The 10,418-nt window shown below is 54.5% G+C and overlaps 1 protein-coding gene across 1 annotated transcript; it reads right to left on the bottom strand.

The window, feature by feature from the left end:
• Positions 1 to 1,725: 1,725 nt before the first annotated feature.
• On the bottom strand, positions 1,726 to 10,354 carry LOC103266096 (collagen alpha-6(VI) chain-like; the record flags this gene model as incomplete). The annotated part of the gene is made up of 4 exons (XM_008063740.1): positions 1,726 to 2,635; positions 4,130 to 4,223; positions 6,685 to 7,356; positions 10,258 to 10,354. Coding segments are annotated over 4 exons (1,086 nt in total), but the record flags the coding sequence as incomplete, so codon positions are not given.
• Positions 10,355 to 10,418: the final 64 nt, after the last annotated feature.

Raw genomic sequence — 10,418 nt, 5'->3', positions numbered from 1 at the left:
CTGATTTTTTGATTTATTGTAGAGATGAGGTCTCGCCGCCCAGGCGGGTCTCGAACCCGCAGGCTTGGGCAATCCACTCACCTCAGCCTCCCAAAGGCGCGGGATTACAGGCTGAGCCACCGAGCCCGGCTAAGCTCCACTTTCTTAACGAAAGCTTGTCTGCTTGGGTTGCCCCCAGGTGTCACGATCTGGTGCTTCCCTGCTCAGCGGAGTTTCCTCCTCGCAGCTCAGCACAGAGGTGATGGGAGTGGGTCCCCGGCGGCCGTTGGTGCTCGCGGGTAAACTGAGGCACAGCACGCTCGTCTGAGTCTTGGCTTAAAAGGAGCTCTATGAAGCCGGGCTCAGTGGCTCAGCCTGTAATCCCGCGCCTTTGGGAGGCTGAGGTGAGTGGATTGCCCGAGCCCATGGGTTTGAGACTCGCCTGGGCAGCGAGACCTCATCTCTACAATAAATCAAAAAAATCAGCTGGGCATGGTAACGCATGCCTGTAATTCCGGCTACTTGGAAGGCTGCGGCGGAAGGATCGCCGGAGCCCAGCAGGTCGAGGCTGCGGTGGCCAGAAGCGGCCACTGCACTCCAGTCTGGGTGACAGAGTGAGACTCCAACTCAAAAAAAAAAGGAGCTCTATGAAACCTACATTCGACTTAACTTTCGCTGGTTCCACTTTTAGGAAAAAGAGGCAAACCAAGGAGAGTGATTTGTCTAGTCAGATTAGATAAGTATCCAGGGATTTATTTTTGAAAGGGAACTTTTATTTGTAACAGGTGTCAGAGCCTCGCCTATTCATGATTAAAAAGATAACCCGCGATGCTCAAATAATCACACCAAGGGAGTATTTGTTTGGTGTACTTTACTTACCAAAAACTTAGAAGTCTTTCCAACAGTACATGGAAGAAGAGTTTGTGCTCGACCCAAAGTTAACCAGGAAAACCCCTGTTGTCAAATACCTCGTGAGTATTGCTCATCCGCTTCCTGCTCTTGAAATGCTCTTCTCGAACCCCTCAGCACCACCTGGGCTGAGTGAAGAGACCCAGTGGTCTGTTCTGTGTTACCTGAGTGTGACACTGAACTCCCTGGACTGCCTGCTCCCTGAGAGATGTGAGCTGACTCCGCAGCTGCCCGGGTGGATACGGAAGTGGTTCGCAGACACTGCGGTGGCTCTTCGGGAGTCAGGGGAGAGTTGGAGAAGAGTGCGAACGCCCCCTGCTGGTCCTGTGCCAGGGGTCGCTGCCCTGCGCACCAAGTGGGGCTTCCTGCCCTTCCCGAAGCGGGTGCTGTAACTCGTGGGGCTGCTGCCCCCGCCGTGGAGCTGCTCCTGGACTGAGGTGAGGTCTGAGCGCTGTGTTTAAACTGAGCAGTGCTGCTTTGGTGGCCCTGCTGTGAGAGTTGGATGGGGCTGAGGAGACAGCCTCGGGGAAGGCGGCTGCAGGCCAGGTGCCCGGAAAGCAGGCCCTGCTCTGACTGACTCTGGTCTCTTCTGCATCTCCACAACCCCGCATGGCATGAGCGTGTAGGCTGAAACAACGATTTTCTTGTCTCTCCCAAACTCAATGCATTTGAGGCTCTTTTTAGAGCTCTGCCAGTCCTGCCATGGTGCCCTTCGCTGCTGACTAAATAGCCACCTGATGGCTAACAGTATCTCAGAGCTTCACTCATGACAGTTGTGTCTTTACTCTCCTGTCTAAATACAGGGATCAGTGAAAATAAATGAACATAAGAGGAAGGAAAGACAGTAATTCTTCATAATAGAGCTTCATAATAGAGAGGACTTCCAGCTCAAAAGCAGTCATTTATGTTCTGGGGGAATCTGAGTTTCTCAGTGAGCTTAGGAAGATTGAGAGGTGGAGAAAAGTACGCCCTGCATCTCATCAGTCCCAAGTGAACAGCTGCAGAAGGTGGGCAGAAGCCTTCCAGCCCTCGTCTGAGGCCTGGCCAGTCCACGGGGAGTGGTGGGTTCAAGTGCCTTGGTCACGGAGGTCACATTTTCCACAGGAGGACATGCAGACAGCATCAATGGCTAGGGCAGATTTTGGAATAGCCCCTTACATTTAAAAATAACTTTGGCTAAATAATGAGCATGACACATTACTAAATTAAGAAAGAAGGCTTGGTTTGCAGAAAATGGAGGGGTATACAGTCAAAAGCAGCAGCACCGGCCCACATGTACACATGCATACACGCAAGGGTCCCTTTCCATCATGTCTCCATCAACTTCTCGAAACACCTTCATTCTTCTGTCTTGCGAAAGCAGTTCTTGGACCGTCCACCCTTCACGTGCTGGCACTGCCCGGGAGTGGTCATGTACATGGACGAGATGCATCTGAACACCCAGGAGTGAGGGCCTGCACCGCAGGTCACCTGTGGCCTCGTCCTGGCGGTGGATGCAGCTGGGTCTGGAGACTCACTGTGCTTCTACGGCCAGATGGGTCGATCACCCCCTTCCCCACGTTGGGCTGCAGACGTGACGACCCTTTTTCCAGTTTTAAAGGTCAGGGATGTGCTGCTGGTAAAGTTGTGAGTGGCACCATCTCTGCCACTTCTTACTATTCTTGAAAGGAATTTTCTGGCTTGAAAGAATTTTGCTTCTTGGAAGGCGACTCCCTTGAGGGCAGCTTTGTGTGGTCCAGGAGCAAAGCTGGACAACGAAAGGAGAGAACATCACAGAAGATGAATGTCACTTCGCCTTTAAGAGCTACAGTCACCTGGCTTCCCAGATCCCCTGTTCACCCCTGGCCTTGCTGCATCCTTTCCCAGGTAATTCTCTTAGGAGAGTTACGTTGGGATTTACACTGGCCCAGACAACAGAAGCTGACAAGAGAGGCATCTTGTCAAAGGATGCAGAAGTCTAACAGCAGCTGCACAGTGACTTACAGGGGCACGCTCTGCTCAGATCTTCTCGTGGCTGGTCCATCTGGTGATGACAATGACGGTGACGACTTTAGCAGGCAGCTTCTGAGCCAGAATGGGTTCAGAGGGGCTCCTTTCCTTCAGATTACTCGGACTTGGGCTCCCCACCCCCCAGACCACCTTCCTAGTTTCCCCAGCTCCACCCCTCTCCCCGTCACCTGTCACAGCAAGCTTTTGTTCATTCATAGCAGCACCCTCTGAGCTTTTACTCACTGTAAACTTTCTCATGACCTGCCCTGTACTCTTTCATACAGAGCATTCGTGAGACCTTGTCAGTCCACCCCAGCGATCCCCAGAGCCTTGATGAGTGCTCAGGGAGTATTTGCCTAGAGGGCGTGAACGCATGCCATGCCGTTCCCAGCCTCCCTGTCTTTCTTCCACCTGCCCATTGACCCATCCATCCAGATGTCTGCCCCCTGCTCTGTGGAAGGCGCTGTCTCAGGGACGTGGACGACACTGGAATGGAGCCAAGCCAGGCGGGCACATGAAGAGCCTGACTGGAAGCCATGAGTAACCTGACAGCGTGGGGAGCTGGAGTCCCACTCTCAAAGCCCTGGAATGCCAGACAGAAGCACGGAATCGCAGAAGCCTAGTGCTAACCAGAAGTTCTGTGCTGGTGGCAATGTCCTGTCATGTGTGCTGTCCAGCAGGGCTGCTGTGAACTGCACATGGCCTTGGGCACTTGAAATGTGGCTATTGTGACCCAAGAACCGAAACTGTCATTCCATTTAATTTTAACTGACTTGGATGAACTGCATTTAGCTAGCGCCTACTCTGTTGGCCAGCACAGGCACAGCCATTTCAGACGACCTAATTTGACAGGGATGTGGTGACACGAGCTTACATCTGAAGACGTTCTTACATTGCAGCCCCTCCCTCACTGGCTGAGCAGCTCTGGGCACATCCCTTCCCAAGACAGGGAACCCTGGTTCCTCTTGGTGGTAATTCAGAGACCAAAATCTGGTCATCAGGTACTCTTGTTGCCATCAGGATGTCCCATTTGGGTATTTTATTTCAGCAGATTTTTCATTTAAAAAAATTGGTTTTCAGACCAACCTGGTCGTTTTTTAAAAATGGTCTTGTTCCTCTGAATTATACTTCAACATAATGTAGCAAAAGATTTTTGTCCAGATAAGTGAAAAAGGAGGAAGAAAAAAGAAGAGGAGGAAGAGATGAGGAGAGTTGCACATCCACTTATTGAATAATCCCAAGCAGACAGTACCTGTGAAGCTGTTGCAGGGGCTGCTTTGGGTTCGTGGAGCTGAGTCTGTGGCACTTTGTTTTCAAGTTTATTGGTGGATATTTGTTGATTGCACCTAGGAAGAGAAAAGTCTGTGATGAGTCTTGTATTCGAGGCTGTTCATGTTACTGCAGTCTGCTCTGTGTGCAAAAGTGTCCCTTCACTGTTTTCAGTATCCATCAAAGAAAGATACTGTGAAGGTGGTGACGGGAAAGGAAAGATTTCAGAAATGTGACTTCTGAATCTGCATGTGAATTCAGCTGGCTTTTCAGTAAGGTGCCCTTTGCTGCTAAAGTGGGCCAGCCATTAGAGGAGGCATCATCAGCCAGTCCTGATGGTCGGCCTTTCGTCGACACGAATGCATCAGAACAGCCTTATTTCATCTGCTCCTCTGGAATATCCAAATGCAAGGGGAAAGAGACCTTCCCTTTCCGGTTTTGAATCACTAACAGCAACAGCAACGCTGGTGCCATCTTGGGTTTAAGTGGCTCACTGGGAAGCGTGTTAACTTTTCGACAGAATAACACAAGCCTCTGCTTGTACTACTTATACATTAACAAGCCGTTTTTGAGGGAGTCTTTAAAGAGTATTATATATTTCCTTGCAGCATGAAATCGAACAGACTGGTTAACACAACAAACTCTCTTCTGGTGACCCAGGGTCACCGCGAGAAGCACGTCAGTCCTGGCGGCCACTGGAGGTAGGACTGTGTTCTCCAGACGGAGTGCCTCACCACTTGGTGCCCCCATCATGTGCACCTGGGTTTTAGTTCTGCCTGTGCTAACTCCAAGCATCAGATTGCTTGTCAGCAGTTCTGCTCCTTTTAGGAAACACGGACGGCCCTCAACAGCCCAGCCTTTGGCAGCAGGGTGTTCAGTGAGAGTCACAGCACAGAAGGGGCCAGACCAGGAGCACGGGAAGCGCAGTCAGAACCAGGGCTCCTGGGGCCACACCTTGACGTCGAGCACCAGAGCAGTGAGTGGCTCAAAGTAGGTGCCCAAAAGTGCATGTTAGTGCTGAATGGGCGAGTGTGAGTCTGTGGGCCTGCAGCAGGCTTGAGTTGGTCGTGGTCACGCAGAGTCTGATTTGACTTGTACTTCTACAGCTATAGTTTAAAGATTGGAGCTTTCTAGGTATTTGAGGTTTCGGAAGGTGAGGTGCAATTGCATCGCGTTTGCAGTCTTCCAAAAGCACGTTATATACCACTCATGTTCTCGAAGCACTTTTTAATGAAAACATCTCTCCCTTTCTGTGGTTGGAGGTGGTGCTGCCATGTATCTAATCATGTGTCTTGACTAACTGCCTGACCACCACCAGGAATCTGGGGGGAATGGGGAAGGAATTCCACCCCAAGACTTCGCTCAGCATCTCATGTCCCGGGGAGTGTCCCTTTCACAAGCTCGGGGTTTCTTCAGCTTTACCCTTCTGAATGCCTGGTGGTCGCTTCCTTCAGAATGACCTGCGCCCCTGTTTTCTTTTCCTCCTTTTTCTACTCTTCTGTGAAGGTCCTCCTCCAGAACACATCCACACACTCCATCTGGGGCTCACTGGCCCCACTGGTGTTTCTCCAGCCGGAGTGTGCGTGAGGATCACCCGGGACCCTGGTCGCGTGCAGATTCTGGGCCAGAATGTCTGGGGGGCCTCGGCTCATGCATTTCTAGTGAGCTCCCGGACACTGGTGCTGCAGGTCCTGGACTCAGTTTGTCTGCAGAGGACATGCCGTCGGCCCATCTATGGCCTCCGAGGCTCCTCAGCGCCTGGTCAGCGTCCCCACAGCCTGGATGGGCTCGCACGCCAGGACCTCACTGAGTGGCGTGGATCCTCCTTGGCCCGGGCGCTCCCTTTCCTACCTGGGCTTCAGGGGGACATCTGCTCATCCGACCAAGTGCCTCGCCCTCTGAGTTACATCAGGGGGTGGCGCGCTCACCCCTCCTGTTGCCTTCAGAGCGGGTTGAATGTTTTGAAGCAAGCTCACTCTGAAAATACAGCCGTGTTTCTTTTTTATGGGCACCAGTTACACTAACTGCCAGCATTATACAAAGTCATCAACGAGGCTAAGAAAGTTTTGCAAGGCTGCCTCTATCCTGATGGGTAAATGGCACCTCCTGACACTTGAGACTGCGCTGGGAGCCTGTGGAGGCAACGCCAAGAGCGGTGTCATTTTTCTTTGGCACACTCCCTGATGAGCTAGCAGTGGAACTTTCCACCGAAGGCAGTGTGTGAACATGACAGGGCACGTCTCTAAGGTCTGAGCCATGACCTCACACCCTGGGCCGCTCTGCTGCACATGGACAGATGTGGGAACATCTGCTTGTGCCTGTGTCTCCACAGGAATCACAGGCATAGAAGATGAGCCAGGAAACCAAATGCTCGGAGCCAGCCTCTTCCCTCCCATCCCCTCGCTCCGGATTCGCCTCCCTGACCCTGCAGCGTCCTTGAAGGCTGACGGGAGGTTTCCAGGCACACATGCCAGCTCGCAGCCTCTCCCCACGGAACGCCGAGCATGTTCTGCGGGGAAGGGCAGAGCTCTGACTTACGCCGGACGGAGTTAATGAAGGCCCTCACGAACCGCACGCTGTATCCGTGGTCAGGCCTGTGGATGCGGCCGAGCTGGACCAGGTGGTGGTCCAGGGGTGGGCTGGCCAGGTCCGCCAGCTCCTGGGCACTCCACGTGGGGCCGAGGGAAACCACAAACAGGGCGTAGCCCTGGCACTTGGCGCGCAGGGACTCCCTCTGTAGGGTCTCCCCGTCCCAGGGGCTGGTCTCCCCCGCGGATATCACGAAGATGACTTTGTTTCTTCTCGGGTTGGGCGCCCTCAAGAAGACGTTGTCCAGGGTCCACTGCAAGGCGTGGCCGACAAGGGCGTCCCCGTGCAGCTGCCGGACAGCCGTGGCCACGTGCCTCTTCATGAGCCGCCTGCTGCCGTAGGTGGTCAGGTTGAACTCGCTCCGGACAGGGCTCCTCCGCGTGCCGGGCAGGAAACCGGGGGGTGCGTGGCTCACCAGGGCCACCCGGTCTCCCGTGACGGATGTCTCGGGCTCTGCAGCGACCTCAAAGTGGTCTAACAGTGCTTGCAGGAAGCCTCTCAGGTCTTCAAATTCAGCCGCCCCCACGTTCCGGGAGCCGTCCAGGAGGAAGGCGGCGTCCACAGGAGCTGGCCCGGGGGCTGGTCCGGCCTGGTCGCAAGAGGCATCCGGCCTGCAGGTGTCTGTGGACAGAAGGTCACCAGGGTTACTTGGCAGACACGGACAGAAAAGGATGGAGCGCCTTGCATGGGCCGGCATTTAGAAACGGCACCGTCTTGGAGGTTAAAACAGTTACCAGTGACTTTAGTGTCAGAACAGGACATGGCTGGCATCTGTCTCCATAAAGTACAGACTTCCTCCCCAGCCTGTGTCTTGGACTCCGTTTACTAATGTGATCAGACATTTGAACAGAAGTGTTGGGCTCTGCAGTGACTTCAAAGAGGTGTTTTCAACAGAGGTTTGATCTTGGCTGTGTCCTAAGTCTATAACATCTGAATGGACAGTGTGCCTCCTGCGTGCGAGGACGCACTGACCATCGCCACCTGAAAGCACCTGATCTGCCCAGACTGGCAACACACGGGTGGCCCCGCACCTTGTCATCGTGTCTCGCTGTCCTGCTGTTAAACAGCAGGCTGCTTAAAAAGCACAAGTGAAGACAGCAGCTTGTCTTTATTTCGTTTCCACAAGTGCTTATGACTCAGTGTGTGTGTGCGCCCCCAAGGACAAAGCTACTGCTGCTCTTGCATTTCCAAGTGCTTACTAGTCGGAAGCTCAATACATGTTTGTTAAATGAATAGTGGATATTAATGGACTTTCATGAACTATGAGGTCATGCGTATAATCACATACCTCATTTTAACAGAGGAGTGCATAGTCGTAAAAACAGGAATTTTATTGAATCTGGCCACACGACTATTCAAAGTTAGAAGCACGGACGTAAGGGGATCCTCAAGGTCACCTCTTCTAACTTTGCAGGGGTACGGGGCCAGGAGAATACAATCATTTTGCCAAAGGACACACCAGTTTGTCCGGAAGGTTCTATGTACAAAGTCAGTGTTTTATCGTTAGGAGGCCAGTGGTGGCATACCCGGGAGGCCCCTTGGCCTTCGAGCTGGGATGCCTGGGTCTGCCTTGTCCTGGCAAAGAACAAGCTGCATCCCCCAGCCGAGTCAGCGGACCCCAGTCCTAGGTGGTGGGACCAGACGCCTGGAGATCCCTTCCTGGCAGGATCCTTGAAATCCCAGGTTTCAGTAGTCGTGTGTGGTTGAGGATGAGAATGGCCTCTTTTAAACCCAAAGAGATCAGCGTAGGCAACCTAGCATCTCTACAAAAAATCCAGGCATGGTGGCCTGTGCCTGTAGTCAAAGCTACTCGGGAGGCTCAGGCGGAAGGATCACCTGAGCCCAGGAAGCTGAGGCTGTAGCAGCTGTGGTCACACCAGCCTGACTGACAGGGTGAGACCCTGACTCAAAATAAGAAAGCAAAACTAAAACCCAAAGAGGAAAGAAATGGAGCGCACACGTGGACAGCAGCACTTAGCTCCAGGCCTGGGCCACGAGTTGGAGCTTTAGAGGAAGATTCACGACCAGAGCCAGCCCCGATGGGGGCAGCGGACATCTCACTCCGTCTTACCCATGGGCTCGATAAAGGTGTGGTCTTGGCCGAGTCACAGCCCCCTGACCGGAATTCAGAAAAGTGCACGTCCCTGTGACAGAAGCGTCACCTGCCTGCAGGCAGTTTCCAAGACCGGGGACAGCAGGCTGCTGCCCATTTGCTTGGTTTTGTGGGCTTTTAGTTGCAGGGAACGACAGCCAAAACGTCCTCCGTGATTGGCCAGAGGCACAAAACAAGGACTCCAGCCAAGAGACGAGCCAAAGTCTGGCCCCAGTCACACGTGCTTGGTGCCAGCTGTGCCGCACACCCTGCACGGGCTGCGGCCGACATGCATGAGGAGTGACTGAAAGCATGGAGGGTGGGCTGTGCTGGTGCTTGACCACCCTGTAGAGTCGGGGGCGGGGGGGGGAGAAACAGAAGGGGGAGAGGGAGGAGGGAGGGAGGAAAAGGACTGACAAAAGACAGGAAGTCCTCCTGCTCCCTGGGAATCCCACCTCCTGGGAGGCCACTTTGGCGGCAGGCCTGAGCATCTTGCTGATGGGTGCGGAGAAAGGGCGTCACGGGTTTTCTTCAAGCCCGACGGAAGCGTTTCAGAGAGAGCATGAAGACCCCCACTTCCCGACAGCTGCCGGGCTCACCCTGGTGGGCCCAGCAGCCGCGGCATCCCTCCACGCCTCGCTTCCTCCCTGCAAGACCAGCTAGGATGAGCCTGCGCGTTCCGGCGAGGGGAAGGAGCGATGGCCGTTCCCACGCACGTCTGGCAGGGCTTGGTTGAGATCCGCACGACAGCTTGGGCGCTAATACCGCCATCACCACCTCGCACACCCATGCAACCGTCCGGACGAGCATGGCCACAGGGAGTGCTTGATGTTGCTCGGCGCCTATGTCCGCCCTATCCCGCTGGCTTGCAGTGTCCTCGCCACCATCAGAACTCAGTGCGGGTCCCGTTTCGTTAATGCCTGTAGCTCATGCGCAAAATGCCACGAGCAGTTGCCACTGTGGCTCTCTCTGACGCTTAATCTCTGGGAGTCCAGGAAGCCTCTTGTCAGTGAAAATGCACACATTTGTGCTATTTTTCACATCTACTGTGCTAAAAAAAATTGTCCCTGCGCAGGTGGGAGGGTGCTGAATTGCTTAGGGCATTTCTTGGGGGCTGTGACTATCTGACATTTAGAAGACACACAGACACGCGTTCTAGCACAGAAAACTTGGCGCCAAGATGGACGGCGCCTCCCTGGAGCCACTGCTGCCTCCTGGAAGCCAGGCTGAGTCGCGGGTCTGGAAGGCACCCCGGGGAGGTGCGGGAGGGACCCCGGTGCTGAGCGAGGCTGCCTCCGTGGAAGGCGAGGGGTCACAGGTGCGCCTGCAGCCCAGAGGCCCCCGAGGCCAGGTGTCGCCGTGGCCAAGTCCCAGCGGCCCCCTCCCAACGGGCTCCCTGTGGCCCACCCGGCCGTGGCTCCACCTCTTACCGGAGCAGAACGTGCAGCGCTGGAGTTTCTCGAGCGCGGGGGTGTACGCGGCCCCGGGGGGAACCACCAGTACCCGGAACGTGCCGGTGTCGTCCACCTGCCGGGACAGGAGGGAAAGCCGGTGGTGGGGGGCTGGGGAGCCTTCCAGGCCGTGGAGAGGA

The sequence above is a fragment of the Carlito syrichta genome, unplaced genomic scaffold, assembly GCF_000164805.1.
Source record: "Carlito syrichta isolate Samal-C Ts95f unplaced genomic scaffold, Tarsius_syrichta-2.0.1 Scaffold99365, whole genome shotgun sequence".
Classification (NCBI taxonomy): Eukaryota; Metazoa; Chordata; class Mammalia; order Primates; family Tarsiidae; genus Carlito; species Carlito syrichta.
This window is presented reverse-complemented; position numbering and strand designations above follow the sequence as displayed.